Source organism: Chrysemys picta, chromosome 8, assembly GCF_011386835.1.
Source record: "Chrysemys picta bellii isolate R12L10 chromosome 8, ASM1138683v2, whole genome shotgun sequence".
Taxonomy (NCBI): Eukaryota; Metazoa; Chordata; order Testudines; family Emydidae; genus Chrysemys; species Chrysemys picta.
This window is the reverse complement of record NC_088798.1, coordinates 93219420-93241560: the sequence shown is the minus strand read 5'-3', so window position 1 is coordinate 93241560 and position 22141 is coordinate 93219420. Positions and strand designations below refer to the sequence as shown.

The 22141-nt window shown below is 44.4% G+C and overlaps 1 protein-coding gene across 4 annotated transcripts in view; it reads left to right on the top strand.

The window, feature by feature from the left end:
* The window catches only part of SH3RF2 (SH3 domain containing ring finger 2), an 84969-nt gene that overhangs the window by 21433 nt on the left and 41395 nt on the right, over positions 1-22141 (top strand). For 3 of the 4 annotated variants that reach the window (XM_005310451.5, XM_042850859.2, XM_005310454.5), the window contains exons 3-5: positions 13203-13472; positions 16167-16262; positions 19407-19733. In XM_005310451.5, coding sequence (XP_005310508.2) covers positions 13203-13472; positions 16167-16262; positions 19407-19733 — 693 coding nt within the window. The remainder of the gene's footprint in view (positions 1-13202; positions 13473-16166; positions 16263-19406; positions 19734-22141) is intronic. The other variant, XM_042850860.2, reaches the window with a different exon arrangement.

The window sequence follows — 22141 nt, the reverse complement described above, 5'->3', positions numbered from 1 at the left end:
CAAGGAGAGGAGCTGCTGTGTTCTGCATGGGTTTGAGTTTCCATTGTACCTTCACGTTTAGCCCTGAGTACAGTGAGTATAAAGTCTGGAGGTGGCAGCCATTGATCACTGTGAAATCTACACATGAAAAGTGCTATGTTAGCCCTTGGGGTCATTATTATCATCATCATTTCCTGGTCAGATGGAGGTGAAGGAAGCTACTTCCCACAACTGTTGCTCTCGGGATGTTCAGGATGAGTACTGGGTCCTGTAAAATGCAGGTATTTGTCACTGTTTCAATGAATGGAAGGCAAATGCACTTCATCAGCGAGTCTCCTGATGTACTGTTAACCATAAACCCATGAATAGGTGAAAAATCCAGCTGTGGAGAGACGGGATCAAAGTACTGTGGATACTGAACTAAGCAGCACTTCAGCAGCATCATTAATTATTATTACCATAGAAGTCAATAAGAGTTTTGCAGCTAACATCAATAGGCATTTAATCTGGCCAGAAGGGCCATAGGTGTGCTCAGCTCTATAAAATCATGAGAGAGAGAGAGTCTCTGCCCCAAGGGGTTTACAGTCAGCATTAGATTCTCTACACCAATTAAGGAGCAACAGAGCCGGAGAAGAGATTAATGGAAGGGTAAGCAAAAGAAGAGGTCTAAAGAGGGATTTGAACAAGGGAGGCCACTAGGTCAGTGCTTCTCAAAGCCGGTCCACCGCTTGTTCAGGGAAAGCCCCTGGCAGTCCGGGCCGGTTTGTTTATCTGCCGCGTCCACAGGTTCGGCCGATCGCGGCTCCCACTGGCCGTGGTTTGCCGCTCCAGGCCAATGGGGGCTGCGGGAAGGGTGGCCAGCACATCCCTCAGCCTGCGCCACTTCCCGCAGCCCACATTGGCCTGGAGCGGCGAACCGTGGCCAGTGGGAGCCGTGATCGGCCGAACCTGTGGACGCGGCAGGTAAACAAACCGGCCCGGCCCGCCAGGGGCTTTCCCTGAACAAGCGGCGGCCCGACTTTGAGAAGCTCTGCACTAAGTGACACAATAAGAGGGAATCTGTTCCAGCCATAATGAAAAACGTGGTGTGGCAGAAAGGCACTGAATTTTGAGTGTCAGGAAAAAAAGGGGAACAGTAAGGACTGAGAAATGGGGGGAGGGGTTGAGTGTGAGACGAGGTGTAGGAGGAAAGGAGATCAACAATGTAAGTGGAGGCAAAGCTGTAGACACTGAAAAAGAAGGTGAAAATGAACATCTTAAACTTAGTCTGGAAAAAGAGAGAGAAAAAGCTAAAGAAGGGATTCAATGGGGAGAGATATAGTCAGAACATCAGGACAAGACGATACTTCATTTGTAATGTTTTGAGTAGACTGCGGAGCTGGGAAGGCCATAGAGATAGAGGTAATGGAACTAATCAATGTACATGCCAAAGTTAAACAATTTGGACAGAGAGGGGTGATTGTATTTTAGAGGCAGTGCAAAGAAAGAAGCAGCAAGATTTGACAGGAGCCTGGATATGAGGGTGAGGAAGGACAAAGAGGTGTTGAGGAAATGAAGCCTGGGATGCAGGAAGGACAATCCAGCATAATTCTTTTACACTGGGAGCTCTACAGAAACTGAAGTATATGGTCAGATCTACTGTATTCCTCAAAGACAAAGCCTTAGAGAGACCGTGTGATGATATTGACAAGGTTAGGGAGGGCATGTTGATCACAAGTGAAAGGAGTGGCTAGTATAGGAGGCGATGCCTGGAGATGGATTAAGAGCCATGGTAGTGATTAGCCAAAGAGTTCTTTCCCACGTGGCAGGCCTCAGCAGGTTTTTATATGCATTAACTTTAGAAACTAGACTGACTATGAGCAAAACAAATAGTGAGCTACACCCACGCCCCACTGGAAAGCCTCTATATCTAACTGAGCAGATGCCATTGCCAATCCACGCTACAGTCACAATCCATACAGTATGAAAATTCCAAACTCCTCCACTTCCTGGGGGTTGACTTTGTTCACAAAGAAAATAAGAATGAGGTAATATCAAGATACTCCCCAGGTTTAGCTGCTCCCGGAGTGCCTCCCTCCAGATTGCTCAACCCACTCCCTAGATCTTCTCTCCTAAGAGAGTCACTCTTGTCTCCCACATATCTAGGTGGGGTGATGAGTCGCCTGACTCAGCAAGTCAGCAGACCCTGCTTAACCCTTTTCTAGCAGGATCAACAGCTACTAACAAGGCCAGGGGTCTCACTCAAACATTGCCAGCCTGTTACACTATATTGAGTATTTCTAGAGGACTTGTTGGATTTAACAGAAGTGGTTAATGGGTTTGACCCATATCTTGTGTTCACGAGGTGCTAAGAGCAGCGGTTCTCAACCGGGGGTCTATGGCCCTCTGGGGGCCCGCGAGCCCTTTCAGGGGGGCCGTGGAGCCCCGTAGCTGAAACCCAGTGCCCCGAGCCCCAGCCCCGAAGCCGGGAGCACCACGGGGCTGAAGCCAGCAAACCTCCTACACCCAAGCCAGGAGCAGCGGGGGGCTGAAGCCGGGAGCCTCAGTGCCCCTCCATCCCCGCTGAAGCTGGGAGCTGCACTGGGAGCACCCCACCCCCACCCATACAAAGCCCCTAGCTACCCCCTGCCTGCACCCTGAGCTACTCCCCTGCCTGCACACTGAGCTACTCCCCTGCCTGCACACAGCCCCTAGCTACCTTCTGCCTGGTTTTCAAACTTTTTGAACTGAGTCCCCACTTTGAGTGATATTTTTGGTTGCATCCCCCCACAGCCCAGACAGGCTGGGTGGCTTCCTGAGTGAGTCAGGGGGTGGAGGTGGCGCTCCCTCCCTGGACCCTGCTATGCGGAGCTGGCATAAGCCCCACCAGCCCTTACCCCCACAAAAAATAGAAGTAAAACTGTGCCTATGCCCAAGCCCCGCTCTGATCCCCGCTGGACCCTGGTGTTTTTATAGCAAGTTGAGGGGGGCCTCAGCCAGAAAAAGGTTGAGAACCCCTGCTAAGAGGACCACAGTCATACAATGTTACTAGAGCTTTCTTCAGTACAGCACCACTAATGCTGTTCAGAAGAGAGTGGGAATTTCACCTGCTGACAGCAACCAAGAGAGTTGGTTTCCAGAGTGTGAAGGGAATAGGCTGGTATCAATACACACTTCACTATGAAGGTAACTAAACAGAGGTGCCAGTGAGAAGTCTGATGACATTCCTCAGTGAATAAACTAGATGATAGTTTTGATCCTTTCTTTCAGCCTGTTGACATTTAAAGCTGCATTGGCAGATACAACCCGGCCTGATCTGACTACTTCTGCAATCAGATTAAAATTTATTCTCTTTGTTAAGTACCACGGCATGTATAAAATAAGCTAACCTCATGTGGGCTCTGCACAAACAAATATCTCTATTTCTTTCAGATATTTCAGACCCTTTTTGTGTCCAGATTTGAATTTGGAGTGAACTGATAGGTTCTTCAAGCCACATCTACCAGGACCTTTGCAGCCGTGTATTATCTAAGGGAGACAGAAGTCACTTTTGGCTCTGGACAATTTGATATACCTTGAAAGTTAAATCTTCAGTTAACAAATGTCCCGCCTGCTTAGGTGTATTTAGTTCTTAAAATAGATCGAAATCAGAGCAAGCGCTATGCTTAAATTATGCACGTGAAACGAAGCACTGCGTGTCATTGCCACACATGCACAAAACTTCGTTTCAGCGAAGAACCCAACAGCAGCATTTCCATGTTTGCTTTTTAAAAATGACTCCAGGCTGGAGAGATTGAGCTGGACATTTCAACATGAAGTCTCTGGTTATCTCTAGAACCATTTTGCAGAGCTTTGTTGTGAGCATTTTCTTCCCGACAGCACCAGTGATATACGAGGTGCTCTAACGACAATAAGACAAGGTCCCAGCTCTCAAGAGCTTATGAACTTAAAGGCTTAGTTAGGTCCACTAAACAATGGCCGACTTTGTGGGGGGCGGAGGTGCCAAGCAGGTACATTGGTAGGCATTGTTTCTCAGGCAGTCACAATACCTCCCAGAGGTTCCCAGCACATAGAACATGTGTGTAACACATGGGGGAAAATGTGGGTCTTGTCTTTCTCTAAGTGATTCCACAACAATGGATTGTGACCCCAGTCATCAACGGATGGGGTCATGAACACATCTGAACTGCTCTACAAAATGGAATCCTCCAGTGGTGTGACCTTGCACGCACCATACGTGCAAAGTCACGTTGTACAGAGGTTGCCATTTTGCTCTACGGTCTAACCTTGAGGGCATCATACATATGAGATCACGTTGTAGGCCCAAGTTGCTCTGTTGCTGTCTGTGGTCACAGGAATCAATAAGTCCGAAATGGGGTCATGCAGGTAAAAAGTTTGGGAACAGCTAAGGCCTGGTCCATGTAAAACATAAGAGACGATTGCTACCAGCTAATGGAGTTATCCCTTTAGCTCAGTGGTGTCCAAACTTTTCCTGTCGTGTCCCTCCCTTACCAGCAATGGAATCTGTCCATGCCCCCCACCTCCACTACTGCACGGTTGGCTCAGCAGAAGAGTTTGGGCTGAAGGCAGAGCTGGGGACTGAACTGGGGATGGGGAGAAGAGCTAGGGCTAGAGGTGAAAGTAGACTGGGGGTGGAGAGGGAATGAGACTAGGGGTGGAGCAGGGGCGGAGTGGTGCTGTGGCCAGGGCTGGAACTGAGCTGGGGGTGGAGCAGGGGACAGACTAGAGCTGCGCATGGGTCCGGAGCTGAGCTGGGTGGTGCTCCCTCCCCACATCCCTCATGGTGGCTGGCCCCAGCCCTTCTGTACGCCCCCCTGCATGCCCCACAGTTTGGGGACCACTGGTTTGGTTAAGTGGTAGCAGCCTTGATCAAATTCCTGGGGTTGAATCCCCACTAATGACCCAAGCCCTCACTGAGCCCTCTTTAATAGATGCCACATGCATTTCCTACTGAGACCAACTAGTGAAAAATGGTGGCAAGGCTGCATGTGCATGGGACCCATCGACAGGTAGCATAGATATTTCTGGTTTCTCTCTATTTCAGGCCAGCTCTAGAAAAAGCAAGAATTACTGGGGACACCTGTGGCTGCAGCACCACAGTTGATTGTATTGGGCTCATCTGCTGTAATGCAGTGAAACTGTTGCAAGGCAGCCAGGCTTTCCACATCATGTTTGCATTGATCAAATTAGATTAACAGGGCAACTTACTGCTCAGTTCTTCATTCAGAGGGGCTAAAACAACAGTGCTTGGATCCAGGGTTAGGCTGGGTTGGGCAGATGAGGTTCTGGGATTCCAGGCAGAACCAGGGCTAGATTGTGCATTGGATGGTGCCAACATGAGTTTTTAATGCAATCTTGTGGACTCTCTTGGGTTTGCAAGGGCATAACTGAACATGGATTAGCCAAGTCAGAGAGAGCTCCTGGGCGGGAGGACAAAGGGAGACACAAAGTAAAGGGCACTGAGGCCTTCAGAACCTTCTAAAACTACAGGTCAGAATTTTATAGGCGCTCAGCACCTGCCACTGAAGCCAGTGACACCTGTGGGTACTCAGCACCTCTGACAAATGAAGTTTTGTAGTGTTGGGCTAACATAAGTCATTTAAGTTGCAGGTATAAGATTGTTTGGCCCTTACATCCTCAGAAAGAGAGAGAGACACTGTGCTCAGAAGATGAATATTAAAGCCACTTGTTTTGATGACAAATTCTTGTGATTGAAAAGAAACAGAGCTTGCAGAGTTTGGACTTTGTCAAAGAACTTTAAGGCTACACAGAGTTCTCTCATTGCCTTTCCTTTTGCACAGATGCACTTCAAGTATTACTAAGCCAGGTGCATGCATGTTTACCATTAGCACATTTTACAGTACAAAATGAATTACTTTTAATTAGCATTAAACATTAATATTAATTGCTTCATGTTTCAAAATACTTTGAAGGTGTAAAGAGCTATGAAGGTATTACAGGAATTTCTTCTTTTCCTGGTTCCCTTCTCTGTAGTAAGTAGCAATGATTACATAACTATTCTTGTAGAACATTCTCTTCCCAAGTTCTAGGTCACTTTCTGATCTTTCCCCAAGCTCTAATTAACTTGGAGTCTAATCTTTCTCTGGGATCTTACCTTCCTCCTAGAATACTGCTGGGATTGACGGGTTTGTGTACATGAACTGCTAGCCCAATCCTAAGCTTTGACATATCTTTGCTAGATTTGCGGTTGTGGAAACTTGTATTTCTCCACACACAAAAAGTAACCAAACACTTTCAGTCTGAATGACAAAAACAAGAACAAACATGAAATTGCAATAATGTGGGTGTGGGTGTGTTGCCTGTTATATGTTGGCTCAGTGCTGCCTCCCAACACCCATGGTACATTTAAAACCAGACCAGGAAAAGCACTAACAAATGTAGAGAGTAAGGAACACAATCCTGCAGTGACAGGAGCTAGTTGACTTAAAAAGTCTTTTCCATCTGCACATACACCATCTCCACAGACTAGTTTTCTACTATCACAAACCCAGTCGAGCCTCTCCTCTTGGCCACTCACCAGACTGCTCTGAGGGGACCCCGCCACTGGGTTCTACAACATTATTGCTATTTCTTTAATAGCACAAGTCTATACAAGAACAATAAAGGCTATACACACTTCCCTTCCCCAATTTCCTCACCTTTCTGGAGCATTCTTTGCACTGGGGTCAGAATCCTTTGGGGCTGTCCACCGTCCTTCTGTCTCAGTGCATGGTTGTATTTGGCTCTTCTTCTCCAACCTTGGTCTGTCCCATTCCTCTCTCCAGCTCAAACTTCCTGTGTGTGTCCCTGAGTCTTCCCCTTTCCACCTTCTCCAATTCCTCCCCTCCCTGTTGAGGGAATTTTGAGAGAACTGTGTTGCCCTAGGAAGCAGTAACTCTTCTGTTCTCCCCAGGCAAGGGCTATTGAGGTGCTGATAGTCCTGAACCAATTGGCTATTGCCCTGTTCTGGCAGGGCCAGAGACCCAGCCCCCACCCCCCAGCATATTTACATAGGGGAATTCAATGATACAGCAGTTTTCATAATAACAACTTAATAATCAACCAGAATTTCATACAGGTTCCCCAAACCCTCACACATACCAAGGGCCAAATTCTCCTCACATATTGGTCCTGATTCACCCAAGCTCTACAGCATGAGTTTTAGTCACATTGAAATCAATGGGACTTGAGGGTATACTTATGTACTTTCCTGAATTGGGATCACAGATCCCATTCCCCTCCACGGGAGCTCTTGGGCCTCAAGTTAGGAGGTGAGCTCAGAATATTTGCTTTGGAGCCACAGAAGCTTTCGGAAATGAAAGAACCAAGCTGGCCTTTTGGAAGCATTAGCGGTTGAGCTACGCTCTCAAGAGGGAGAGCGTTTTTTACAGCCGCGCGGAGCTTCAGTTTTGACAGACTGTGCTGGTGAAGGATGGTGGGAGAGCAATTTCATTAATCACTGGGGGAGCAGCTCAGCAGAATCTAAAAGGGAACACAATTGTCAGATAAAAACATTGTTTAAAATAACAGTTTAGCTCTGATTTGGGGGCGATAGCCACTTTCAGTGGAGAACAACACCACTAAGCACTTTCCACAGCAAGCAGTAACCAGCCTTAACTCCCCACCACCACCCCAGCGAGTGGTGATTCCTACATTACAGATGGCGAAGCTAAACAACAAAGATGTTAAGTGAGGCACTTCAGGCCAGCACAGCCAGTACTAGGACTCCAAAATTCCTGACTTCCAGGCCTGTGCTTGGCCCACTAGCCTGTGCTGCCTCTCCAATAAGATGATAATGATGATGATTTACTGTATATTGGTTATTATGTGAGAAGCAAGCCAGGATCTGGGAGCAGGAACCAGGGACTTAAATTTTTTCCATTCATACTAGAGTTTAGTTTAGGGCACATGAAGGTAAGTTGATTTAATAATAGTACTTAGCTCTTACATGGCACTTTTCATCCATAGATCTCAAAGTGAGGTCAGGATCATTATGCTCATTTTGCAGATGGGGAAACTGAGGCATGAGGAGGGACATGACTTGCTCAAGGTCACCCAGCAAACCAGTGGCAGAGCCAGGAATTAAACCCCAGTTTCCTGAGTCCTGGTGCAGTACCCTAGCCACTAGGACACACTGTCACCCAGCCCTTGACTGCCCTAGGGACTGAAATCCACAATTTATCCAAAGAATGGGCACAGCCTGAGCAGTAGCAGTGGAAGTTCCCCACTTCAATCCTCCCCACTGCCCAATTAACATGCCTTGCTCCTCACCTAGAAGTCCACTTCTAGATAGTGATATGAATTATTCAGTCTCTATGGACCAGACAATCCTTGGCCTCTCAACCTATGGCAGCAGATTGCTTTTGAACAGCTCATGTCAATACATTTAACAGTAGTGAATGCCACTTTAATAAACCAGGTCATGCTGCAAAAAGTACCTATAACGAATTAAACACATTTGCCAGCTGCTTTACACTTAATGTGCAGTTTCTCCCCCTACATAAAGTTGCAAAACCCAAAGAATGGGGAGAGTTAATCTAAGGCTCCAGAGACAAAGATAAAAGAGATGAAGAGGCATTTGCTGGTGCTATCTTTAGCATTAGCAGTTTCATTTAACTCTGATCTGGACCCTGGAGCCAAGGCGATGGGACGGCAGTTCCAGAATGTGGGCCTCCCTCAGAACGTTTGTTCTACAGCATGTGGGAGGTGACTACAGAACACCTGGGGCTTTATTGTGCCTGACAGGCCCAGCTCTGGGTAATTGTGGGGATTAGAGGTTGTGGAGCCTCAATAGAACAGGGGAACCCCAGACCATGTGCGGAGGGAGGTGCCTGTGACAACCTCCCTTGAGGGGAGGGAACAGCAATGCACCTTTCTTTCGCTCTTAGTTCTGCTATCAACGCAGAGGAGGAGGAATAGACCTTACCCATGCCTCCACCATGCCCACTTCAAGGCTCCCCATGGAAGCCCTAGAAGATGACATTTCCTGTGTCTGGGGAGCGTAAGGATGGCAGCTGTGCCCAGCCACTGTGAGGAAAGGGGCAGAAAAGTCCAAGTGGTGGAGCCTTCTGTGATGGGTTCCCCCCCCTTCTTCAGGGTGCCACTCGGAAGTGGGGTACCACTGAGCCCACCTGACCCACTAGCCTGGGCTCCCATGACACTGTATTGCTGACGCAAGCCAGCCAAGCCCTCCCCCTCAAGCTTCAGATTGCACTTTACCGGCACACATACAGGTAGGGACACACCCCAGCTGCAGCTTTACACACAGATGCTGAGATCAGCTCTGCATGGGAAGGCTCAGCTAAGGAATTTCCCAGTACTCAAGTGCATGCCCCCCACTCTAGAGGGTAGACCCAAATCTGTACCATCTTGTGCTGCACAGAGAATTGTACAGTGTAAACTCGTGAAATTCGCCCCCTCCCTCAATGTGGAGAGAGATATGCAACAGCTTTTTGCCCCTCAGTTATGAATTCCACACACTGGGTTTTAGACAAAACAAAACAAGTTTATTAACTATAAAAGATAGATTTAAAGTGATTATAAGGGATAGCAAACAGATCAAAGCAGATTACATAAAAAATAAAACAAAATGCAATCTAAGATTAATATACTAAAGAAATTGGTTACAAGTAGCAAATTCTCACCCTAAATGATGTTTTAGGCAGATTGCAGAGACTTGCTTGCAGCTTAAAACTCCAGAGATTCCTTTCACAAGCCAGACACCCTCTAGCCTGGGCTCAGCCCTCCCACCCTACCCCAGCTCAGTCTCTTTGTTTCTCAGGTGTTTCCAGCAGCCTTCTTTACTGGGCAGGGAGTTAGTGAAGAACGAATCATGATAATGTCACTCCCCTGCCTTAAATAGTTTTTGCATATGGCGGGAATCCTTTGTCTCCCAGTGTGGTTCCCACCCCTGGTTAGTGGAAAAATACTAGTATTTTAGAATCATAGAATATCAGGGTTGGAAGGGACATCAGGAGGTCATCTAGTCCAACCCCCTGCTCAGAGCAGGATCAATCCCCAGACAGATTTTTGCCCCAGATCCCTAAATATCCCCCTCAAGGATTGAACTCACAATGCTGGGTTTAGCAGGCCAATGCTCAAACCACTGAGCTATCCCTCCCCCCGGAAGTCTAGTACCAGGTGACTTGGTCACATGACCCTGCAGCCATAACTCATAGGCTGTTTGCAGGGTCCCCAGGAATGCTTTCCGATGGGAGATTAGCATCTGCAAAGACCTACTGTTTTCCCTAATGGTCCTTCCCAACCGGCCATCAGGACTGATTGTATTCTATCTGGTGAGCATTCCCCAGGTGTAAACACATTTGTAATAGATGCATAGTCAATATTCCTAACTTCAGATACAAAAATGATACATGCATACAAATAGGATAATCATATTCAGTAAATCATAAGCTTTCCAATGATATCTCACATGACCCATCTTGCATAAAATACATCTTAGTTATGCCATAATCATATCATAACCATATCTCCATGAAGAATATGGGGCGTAATGTCACACCTTCTTGCACAGATCTTCCCAATACTGGCACATCTGCTTGTCTGGAAACAACCCAGCCTTTGTAAAATGTATCCCAGGGTTGAACTTCCCTTGGGGGCTGGTGGTGTTCTTTGCACCTTCTTCTGAAGCACCTTGGTACTGACCACTAATGGAGACAGGATACCAAACTCCATGGATGATTAATCTGATCCAATGTGTCAATTCTAACCTTCCTAACTGATCAGACACTACGCAGTTTAGATTTCTTTCAGCATGAATGACTATGGAATGGATGATAGAATTTGCAAGTGGGAGGGGGGGATCTCTTTTCAAGTCCCTGCATCTCCCACATCCCAAGGGAGGGTCCTAAACACTAGGCTATAGAGTCTCTTTCTCTTTCTGACTCAGTGACTATTTAACTATTTATACAAAGTGGAACAGCTTTAACAGAAGAGAGACCCACCTCAGAAGAGCCAACAGCCAGGGCACTCTTCTGAATGTGGGAAACTGAAGTTCCAGTCCCTCCGCTGAACCGGGCAGAGAAGGGACTTGAACCAGGCTCTCATCTATCCCAGGTGAACACCCTAACTATTGGGCTATTGGCTATTCTGAGAGTCCCTCTCCCCAGCCACCATGAAAAACTTCAAAAGACCTCAGTTTCACCCTGATGCAGAGTGGGAACAACTTTCAAAAGCGCCAAAATATTTGCAGGGAAGAGAAAATTGCTTTCCACCCAGCTCTAATTTTTTTTTCTGGTCTTTAGACCTTGGCTTCAGCACTCTGGGCCACCATGGTATGTTGTATCTATAACCCACAATGGATCAGTGGGATATTTTTGACTTATACTTTTTCAATCTTTGCATTGGAGGAATCAGGATACCCCTAGAGCCCTCTCTCAAGTTCAGAGTTCTCAGTGAGTGATCTATATACTTCCACAGAGAATGGAGCAGCCATTATTTCAAGAGGCATAACAATTGCAGGGAAGGTACTTGAGCATATTCCACTAGGAACTGTATAATTGCAAATAAAAATGTATTAAAGGAAACCTATTTTAGAAGATGCATAGCCTGTGGAACCCATTGCTGCAAGATATTATGGAGGCAAACAATATTGTAGGATTCATGAAAGGATTAATAAGAGTAAGAAGAATAACATCTGCAGTTACACTAGCTAGGATAAACTTTATCAGCTATATCCACCCTCCTTCTTGACAGCATAAAACCAACAACTAACTGGCTCAGGTTAGAAAGAAACCTCTCCCACAGGCATACTATTGCAAAATTGTGCAGCATAAGGGTTTTTTCACGTACCTCTAAAGCATTTGGTTTCGGCCACCATTGCAAATTGGATACAAGACCAGACGGACTACTAGTCTGATACAGCATGGCAACTGCTGTATTAAATAGTACCAAGATGCTGTATTAAAATAGCATTATTAAATAAATAATGTTTAGCAAGCCAAAACAAGGATATTCAATAAGGCTGCTGCTTCTAATGTCTCTCTTCCCTCTGTGCTTAGAGATTGCAGAGGTCTATTGGCAGTGCTCTTTATTGTAGGCAATACAACTTTTTACAACACTCAGGCACCTGGAATGAAATTCACCCCTATTCAGAGAGCCTATACAGTACTTAAGTCAGCTGGCCCTCACACAGGGTTATTTTGTGGGTAGATTACAAGCCTTAACCCTTACTGCACTTCCAACTTTTTAGTTCGTTTTGCACTTCAACCAGAAGCATACGGTACAAATTACAGTAAATATAAGTGAAACCCAAAGTCCACCAGTGTTATGTGGAGTGTAGTAGGACAGTACACTATCTAATAAAGCTGCTCACCCAAGGTGTTTCCACCAGCCTGGAATACAAACCCCCCACCTCATTTTCTGAGCTGATGCAGACGTTTGTTCCCTGTGCTTGTCACACCAAGCGCTGCACACCTGGAAGCGCTGCATAGCAAGAAGCAGCCTTTGGCTTATCTGTACTCGTCTTCTTCCAGGAAAAAATCTGCAAGGTTGCTTTCAAACTGTAGCTCCTGAGCTCAGGGCAGCGAGGCCAGTGATGGCTCTGGGTTTGATTCAACCATCCAAACAATCCATTGCACTGTGTATTAAATTGAATTTTTGGAGTGGATAAAATATGATTCAGGTCAGTAAAGTGGATATTTTAAGTGAACTCTAGTTTTACTTAGGAGACTGTTGTAGGGAACAATGCGGGAAGGTTCCCTCATCTCTTCTAATTTCAGTACATGTCTCCCTCCTACCCAGATTGAACAGTTAAGAAACAATAATAATATTAATAATTATTATTAATAAAGTGCCCCCTCCTGAAATGCTGAGCAGGTAAAATATAAACTAAAGCCAACAGTTAAACCATAGTGCATAGGATACTGAATAAAAAACTAACTAATAAAAAGCCTAATGATGTGGGTTTATTAATATGAAAACATTGTGAGAGGATCACAAACTCACAGGAGACAATTAAGCCCCACAAGGAGGACAGTACAGAGAAAGCAATTGCTCATTTCATCAAATTCCTAAATATTGAACCTGATGTGTTAGCTGCACTGGTGTCAGTCAGGAGTTCTCCTTTGGGGCTTGTCTTCACTAGAAACTGACATCAATTAAGGATGCAAATGTGAGGAGTCATGTTAGCTTACACAACGATGAGCAGAACTTTGTGTCAGCAGGTCATGAGTAAAAGCTAATGTTTGTTTCTTATCCTGCAGGTTCCCAGGGCCAGAGCCCTGTACAGCTACAGAGGACAAAACCCTGGTGAACTGAGGTTCAATAAAGGGGACATCATCATATTGCACCGACAGCTGGATGAAAAATGGTACCTGGGAGAGATCAATGGGGTCAGTGGGGTTTTCCCAACCAGCTCAGTGCAGGTTATCAAACAACTTCCACTGCCACCACCCCTGTGCAGAGCACTTTACAACTTTGATCTGAAAGAGAGAGATAAAAATGAAAATAAGGACTGCCTGACATTTCATAAGGTAAGGTTGCCTTTCCACAAGTCAGGGGCAGGTGTTTTAACGGCTGGGTAGTTTCTCAACCCTGGGTCCTGTCGTCAGCACCATAGAATCTTGCAGGTCTATAGAACCTTTCATCTAAAGATCTCAAAGCTCTATACAAACAAGAATTACACTTCCCAGCACCTCAGTGGGGTAAGCATCATCTCCATTTTACACATAGATAAACCAAGATGGAGAGGTTGGGGGTAGAGTTTTCAGAAGTCCTTAGTGTTAACCCAACTCTAACCAAGCATTGAAGTCAATGGTTGAAAGTCCCAACTAAGTGACTTCCCCAAGGACACACACTGATATTTAGAAAATGAGTGGAAATTTGACAGAGGTGGAAACAGAACCCAGAAGCCTGATGTTCAGTCCTTTGTTTTAACTTCTCAACAATGCTCCTTTAGTCAATTAGCTAATAACCGATTAGCTGCATTATTCCCTCCCTAAAATGGGAGGGTTTGCCTTGAAAGATGTTTAGTTATATAATAAAAGGAGAATGACTTAATAGTCAGGGGACAGAGGTCATCTATGCACCATCAACATATTCAACCATTCCTTTAGGAACATACATTAGTGAAGCAACACCTGCATGGTTCTACAGACATTTGCCATCTGTCATGGTATTCTACTGAAATTACAGGACTTACATTTATTCCTTTTAGAGGAGATATTTTTCAAGGTAACTGTGCTTCACAGCAATGTCAACACTTCCTAGTATGTCAAAATTAGGTGAAGCATATTGAATCTAGCTGAGAAACCAACGCCTACGGGCTCTGATGTCCTAACAGAAAAGTCACCTGTTTTTCCTTTCACTTGGCAACTCAGCCCCTAGTGCTGTTGCTAATCAGTGACAAAAACAAGCAGTTCTCTAGAGTGGCTTAAGGACAAAATTAAGAGGCTTGATGGATAGGGCTGGGTGAGGGGAAGGCTGGGGGGAAGAAAGTTCAAATATCCAAAAACCAGCTGTTATCTCAAACTGGGATGAGGCGGAACCAGAAGAGAAAGTAAGTTTCACTGAAGCATCTGCTGCTGCTCACTTTGCATTGTCACTTTAAAGTGTGGTTTCTAATATTGCTAACAATAACACAGGGGACACGGGGAGCCAACAATATTTTTTAACTGCAGATGCTTTCCTCTCTTTCATGCCGTCTGGTTTTGTTTTCTTTTTTGCTTTATTTGTCTTTGTTTCACTGCTTACTCATTCTATTTATTTGCTTTTGGAGACAGCACTCCATTTCCACGCCTACAGCTCAGTTAGCACACGGAGCGTTATCGTACATATAAAACAGGCAGATGCTTCTTCGAGGAGGGGACAACACACTCACTCACTCACTCACATCCCCGTCCCTTGCAATGTTAGTCAGACAGCTCACATTGTATGTTCTCACCGAAGGATACCAGCTGCTGCAGTGATTCCCTTTAATATCACCCATCAGGCTGCACGAGGTCTAGGAAGCTCCCTCTGTGCACCCAACTGCAGCAGGAGGATTCAAAGCTCAGCATACACTGCATACCCTCCTCTCTGCTGCTCTATTCCCCTCCTGAGGTTATTTGCACCCCAGTGGGTGCTAGTAGTCAGCAGAACCCAGGCACTGCAGTTGTGACAAGACCCTTATGGGTGATGCAAGAAAGGAGTGGTTCTGTGCACCCATTCAGAGTGAACCACAATCTGGCCCTGGATGTTTATGCAGTGATTTAAGTCACAGTCCAGATGACAAGCGCTATCAAAGTGCAATGTATTATTATTAAAAGAAACATCTGGAAAGGGGGCCCGATTATCCCCTCTCCTTCATCTTGTGGAGTCATTTACACCTGCGCAAAAGGAAAGCAAAGTTCTACCAAACTGTAATGGAATCCTCATCTACCCACTTTGCATAGATGCAAGTGATGCAGGCCAGAGGGGAATTAGGCCAAGACCATTCTGCTCTCAATTGGAATTTGAGACTCAATCAACTTTTACTCTAAAACTTCAAATTCATTCAAAGGAAAGAAAAATATGAGTTTGGTCCCATGCATTTTTGGACTTTTTCTCCCAGCAGGTATTTTAAAAAGATCAAATACAAGTATATTAAAAATGAATAACATTTCATTTCTGCTGGGTTGCACAGAAAATGGATCTTTCCAAAGGATTTTTAGCCACCAGTCAATACAAAACTAGTTTTGCTCCAGAGTATTTGAAGTACTGCAGGTCCAATAATATTAAGATATTTCAACTCTTGAAATATTGGTTTATAGGAGTTTCTTAGCAGTACAGTGCCAGTTGCCTGGAAACTTATAATGGTTTATATTTGGTACATATCTGAAATGCCATTTTCCTTATTTTATTCATGCGTAGTAATTAAAGAAGAATTTCCACATGAAAGAAGTCTTTTTAAAACTCATAAGCTCACTTGCTTTTCATGCATTTTCCATTATTTTTGGTTTCATGGTCCTGATTTAGCAAAGCATTTAAAGTTAAGTTAAATGCACACTAAGCATAGAGCTGAATAGAGATGGTCTTAAACATGTACTTAAGGCTACGCATGTGCCAAAGAGCTTTGCTGAAGACCTGTGTTCTCTGAGGCTGCTTAATGATTTTTGCTTTGCAGCAATTACGGGTCAACCCCATCTTTACACATACTATCTGCCTATCCCAGATGGGAAGGTTGGTAACAATATGCTTCTGCATTTCAGGGTGATATCATCACAGTGATTAGCAGAGTTGATGAGAACTGGGCAGAGGGCAAGTTAGGTGATAAAATAGGGATCTTCCCCATCTTGTTTGTGGAGGTAAGTGAAGCACATTCAAAAATATTTATTCAATCCATTACCACAGTAAGTAGTTGACACGTGTATTCACTCCCACCATACTGAATGATGCTCCTCATGTGGTCCATGATCCTGGAGGGTATTCTCTGGTTTCTGTTACATCTCATTTAAGTGAAGAATGGTGGTTGGAAGCTAAGGAGATACTCTCAAACACTGCCCTGTCAATGTATCTCACCTCCTAACTGGAGGGACCACAACTACCAATGAAGGGGTAATTCAGTCTTCATGGCCTATTCAGTTCTTGGCATTTTGCTGACACTATGAATAAGGGTGAGGGTGACATGATGGGTTTTGTGATGTTAATAATTAGAAATAGTTGCGAAATTGAAATTGAAATTCTATTTTAAATGGGGGGACGCTTTCAACCAAACTGAACACTTTCATGGGGAAAAAAATCATTTTTTGATCAAAAAATGTTAAGTGAAAATTCTCAAAATTATTCATCCAAGTTCCATTTTGTTTTGTGTTGTTTATGGGGGGAGGGACATTTTCTTTCACGTTCACTCCCCCGCTACTCATCATTTCCAGTGGGAAAAAATGAAATAGGGTTGTTTTTCCCCATCAAAATAACATTTTTCAAATGTTTTTCAAAATTTTATTTCAAACAAATTTTTGGCAAAAAAAATAAATCCAAAAAATGTCATGGAAAATTTTCATTCCTTTCTAATTTTTTGACAAACTAGACTTGCCTTTTTTGATCAGCTCTATTAATACAGTTCCACTAGAAACTGTAATGAGATCAACCAACTGATTTTCCATAAAGCACAAAACATCTATCAGATAGTAACAGCCTTAAGTCACTACCAACCTGCCCCAAATTTGAAGCAGAGATTTAGAGAGAGAGATTTAGAGAGATTTAGTGCATTATCAATCTCCTTGGCCATCTAGTCTTTCCCCAGTCACAACATTTTTTGTTTAATACTGAATTGGTCATTAATGATCTCCCTAAATTTAGCTTGGGCTATAAACTGTAAATAGCACACAAACAAATCAAAATACCTAGACACAAATGGAGATATTATTAAATTAATTACAGAAAACATTTGTTACTTATTCCACAATTACTTTATAGACAGACACTAGTAAAAATATTACTTGAAGTTCTAATAGATTTTGTAAAATGTCTCTTCATTTCATGAAATAATTTTGACTCAGGTAATTACTTACTTAATCTGGCATTAGCTGGAATAAATTAATTACATCACTGGGGAATTAGACATTGATTATGGGAAGGGCAAACCTAGGGCTAGTTTGGGAGATACAGGACTTCTTTTGGCTTTGGCTTTACAGACAATAATCAGATCTGTATTCCACTTTAACCAAACACCTAGTGTTAGGGGAATTTCAGATAAATGGTTTTGGTTTTAGACTCATCTCTAATTACTTACAGAAATTACAATATTATACATAACACTTATTTCTGTAAGTACTTGGAGAGGAGTCTAATATATGTATAGCACATACACAGTACCTGTTTTAAATCTTGTTTTAAGAATGTGTCTTTGGGATTGAGGAGGAGGGAATATAAAAACAACCTAAATGATGATACTGTAGGGGCAATTACCTGTTCCATGCTAGATTGATTATTTTTCATCCTAGGCATTAGGCATACTGCTTCAAATGAGTGGGCGAGAATCTCAAAGTTTTGCAATTCTTTAATGTCAGCAGTAAATCATGATTAATTTCTTTGGCAGCCATTGTGGTAAGAAACATTGCCACCACATGCCCTTTGATATTAATATTGAGGTAATAAGCAGTTTCTAAGAAACCCTGTTGAAATACAGGCTATTTCTACACTAGTTTATGGTGGCGGAACTTACGTTGCTCAGGGGTGTGAATAAACCACCCCCTGAGTGATATAAGTTACACCGACATAAGTGCCGGTGTGGACAGGGCTATGTCGGTGGGAGAGCTTCTCCTGCTGACATAGCTTCTGCTGCTCACGGAGGTAGTTTTATTATGCCAACGAGAGAGCTCTCTCCCATCAGCACAGAGCGTCTTCACCGGTGCAGCGGCGCCGCTGCAGCACTGTACGTGTAGATATGCCTTAGTCTCTATGTAAACTGAGGGTCTGACTCTGCTCCCCTTAAAATCAGTGGTAAAAATCCTACTTCTTTCAATGGGAGCAGGATCATGCTGTGAATGTTTTGGTCTAAACCAGGGGTTCCCAAACTTGTTCCGCCGCTTGTGCAGGGAAAGCCCCTGGCGGGCCGGGCTGGGTTGTTTACCTGCCGCGTCCACAGGTTCAGCCGATCATGGCTCCCAGTGGCCATGGTTCACTGCTCCAGGCCAATGGGAGCTGCTGGAAGTGGCGTGGGCCAAGGGACATACTGGCCGCCGCTTCCAGCAGCTCCCACTGGCCAGGAGCAGCGAACCGCGGCCACTGGGAGCCGCGATCGGCCAAACCTGCAGACGCAGCAGGTAAACAACCCGGCCTAGCCTGCCAGGGGCTTTTCCTGCACAAGCGGCGGAACAAGTTTGGGAACCACTGGTCTAAACTGACCTAACTGAATGGAGACAACACAGCTCATAAAGCTAACTTCACTGAGGACTTCTCCATATGAAGGCCTTCATATCAGTTGGAGAGACGTGACCCCCTGCTGTGAAATGCGCCCAATCTTGCCAACACAAAGCAATTAAGGAAGATGTGCCCATTAGTCCATTGTAATTTGGTGTTCCATTTATCATGTGTACCGGAGCTGAGTGGAAGAAACCAGCTGAGATGCATTCTTATTCATCTCTGTGAGTCTCAAGTTTTGACAGGAAAGGAAGCCATACTTTTCTGTGAGACTCCAACTGGAGAGAGAACCAGACATCCAAGCTTAATCAGATGGTGTCTTGGTGACAGACTTCTTCCGATCCATTTTAATTTGGTGGTCAGCCTTGTGTTAGTAATTTTTCCTCTGGGATTTGTCACTGAAAATATGACAAAGCTGAGCCACTCAATTGCAAAGATTAACCATAATGTCATCTGAAGCCCAAACTCAGCTATGCTCCTTGTTAGGATGAGGTATAAAATGTGGGTCTATGCTCACTGGGTTTGGGGTCTATGCAAAGCTTAGCTTCTGAGATGGTGCCATAAAACTTCTCTTCTTTCTGTCCCAGCCAAACATGACTGCAAGACAACTCCTCCAGACAAAGAAAAGCCACCGATCCTCCCCGTTTAAATATTCATCACCCTTAAGGACAGCCTCTCCCAGAGCGAAAGGCACAGAGTCACCAACCTTCCGCAAGGTGTCAGAATCTAGGAGGAAGAGCCTGAAACCATTTTCTATCACGAATGCCTTGAATTCACTCAACAGGATGGTCCACTCACCCACAGAGCGGCAGACACTGGAAATCAGCTCACCAGTGCTCATCAGTTCCAGTAATCCGACAGTGGCAACCCAGAGCAGTGAGAAAGTAGAATTCCCATATGGCACCCCTGTCCAGGTAAATAAAAACTATTCATGTTGCTGATTGTTGAGCACACACATTGTTTGCTCTGCAAACAATAGGCTGAAAAGTAAATTCTAGGTGGAAACATTTTTCACTATGCAGATAGCAACTTGAAAAGCCAAAGCTCAAGTTAGAATTAAACAGCTCTTTTAGGCTTTTAAACATTTTTATATCTACAATGGTTTAAACTCTTTTCCACAGCTTAGTGCAGCTTTCTGTAAACACTACAGGAAGATGATAAAGGTAAAAGACTCCCTTTAAGGATTGCATGTTAAAAAAACGGGAGGGAGGGGAGATGGAATGCCAGTGCTAGAGACACCTACAAGACCATTTGTCATCCATAAAGTCAGGAAGTTTGGGACTTCTTCCCTCCTTTGGAAATGGAAAGCTCTTGAGTCACACATGCCAATGTGACTCATAAAAGGGGAGATTAAATTATCAGAATGACTACATTGTTTTGGTAAACTGCGGAGGCGGAGACTGAGAAGAAAGAGGGTTTTCTTATAAAAAATAAAAGACTTTCCAGTTTGGAAAATCTGGCATGGAATGTGCATTCCATGGGCAATTCACTGAGCCTCAGTTTATTTCCAGAGAAATGTGTACCACATAAACATGCATGTGGGGGCATACACACAGACACACACACACACACAACTATGGGTTTGCTTTATGTGAAGGTATAGTCCAAACAGACAAAAACAAACAATATCAACAAAATAGAAGGTAAAATTAAAAACACTGATAGGCCAAGTTCAGAGGTGCCACCTCACTGATGTTTCTAGCCACCCACACAGCCTCAGGTTGTAAATACTGGTACATGTTTGCGTAAGTGTTGCTGATGACGCATTTAAGAGACTGTTTTCTGCACTCCCTGTGCTGCCTGAACTCCTAGGGTGATATTCTGGCTCCATTGACGTCATTGGAAGTTTTGCCATTGACTTCAATGAGGCCAGGATTTCTCCCCTAATGACTTCAGCGTGAGGTTTGCCCCTGTGAGGAAGGACCTGCAAAGTCAGTTCTCAAGTTATCATGTTTAATGAGGAGTTGAAAGTCCAGCGAGGTTAATGAAAAAGCTGCAATTCCTTAGGGATCCTTTAGATGGCAGTTGTTTTAACGGGCTTCTCTCTTGTCTCTTTGCTTGAATGTCAAATGTATGTAAACCTTGGGTTTTTTTAATGTATTTATTTATTTAAATATCTCTGTCATCTTTCCAGAGTTCTAGGAAACTCCTGGCATCTAGGGTTATGTGTACACAGGGGTAAAAAACTTGCGGTTGGCCTGGGTCAGCTGACTCGGGGTCATAAGGCTCAGGCTCTAGGGCTGAAAAAGCGCTATATTGACAGGCTGCAGCCTGTGAGGGGGGAAGGTCCCAGAGCTCAGGTTCCAGCCCGAGCCTGAGAACACCTACACAATGATTTTTAGCCCTGCAGCCCGAGCCCCACAAGCCCAAGTCAGCTGATCCAGGCCAGCTGTGGCCATGCCGCAGATATTTTGTCCCTGTGTACACGTACTCTAAAGCACGCCATTAAAAATCCAAAATGTGCAATACAATATTTTAATGCAATAGCTTCTCCTAAAGGCAAATTTTCCACTTACAAGACTTGTCCACAAAAACTAAAAGACACTCTACTCAGTCATGTTACAACACCCTGCCCTCCCCCTACAGACTCAACCCTGAAATGCTGGCAAGGAAAGATGGGAGTTGCAGTATGCCTGCCTGCCTGCCTTGAAAAGTTACCAAATCAATTTTATCTGGTAGATTGCAGAAGCTGCAATGGCTAATTCCACTATGGAAGTCACAGGCTGTGAGAATGACCTCGAGTAGCAATTTTCAGCTATAAAAATCCACAATCTGCATAGGGGTATCTCTTTACCCACCATGGAAATGGACCAACTCATCTCCCACTGTAATCAATGGAAGTTGAGGGTGCTCAACACCTGAGAGGATTGGCTCTAATTTAGGAATACTATATCCAATTGAGAGTGCAGGTGAATTTAACTAAGAAGAATATGCTTTCCCAAACTTGAATTTGACCACAATCAATGGGGGTTGGGAGGTTGGTTGTTTTTATAAATACCCTACTTAAATACGCTGTCTAAGGGCTTGTCTGCCTGGTATGTTAGTTCGCAGCAAACCAGGGTGTGAATCTACAGCACACTCACTAACTCACCATGTGGCCACTGCTACTGCACACTAAAGGTTCTGTAGTGTGCTTTGACAAACTCCCCTTTGATATACTCCTGTTTGAATCAGGAGTGTGAAACAGGAGTACATTAAAACGCACAGTGGAACTTTTATGTGCAGTAGCAGTGTCTAGATAGCCAGTTAGTGCACCACAGGCTAGTGTGCATTGTAGATTCACACCCTGGCTTGTCACACACTGACTTGCTGTGTAGACAAG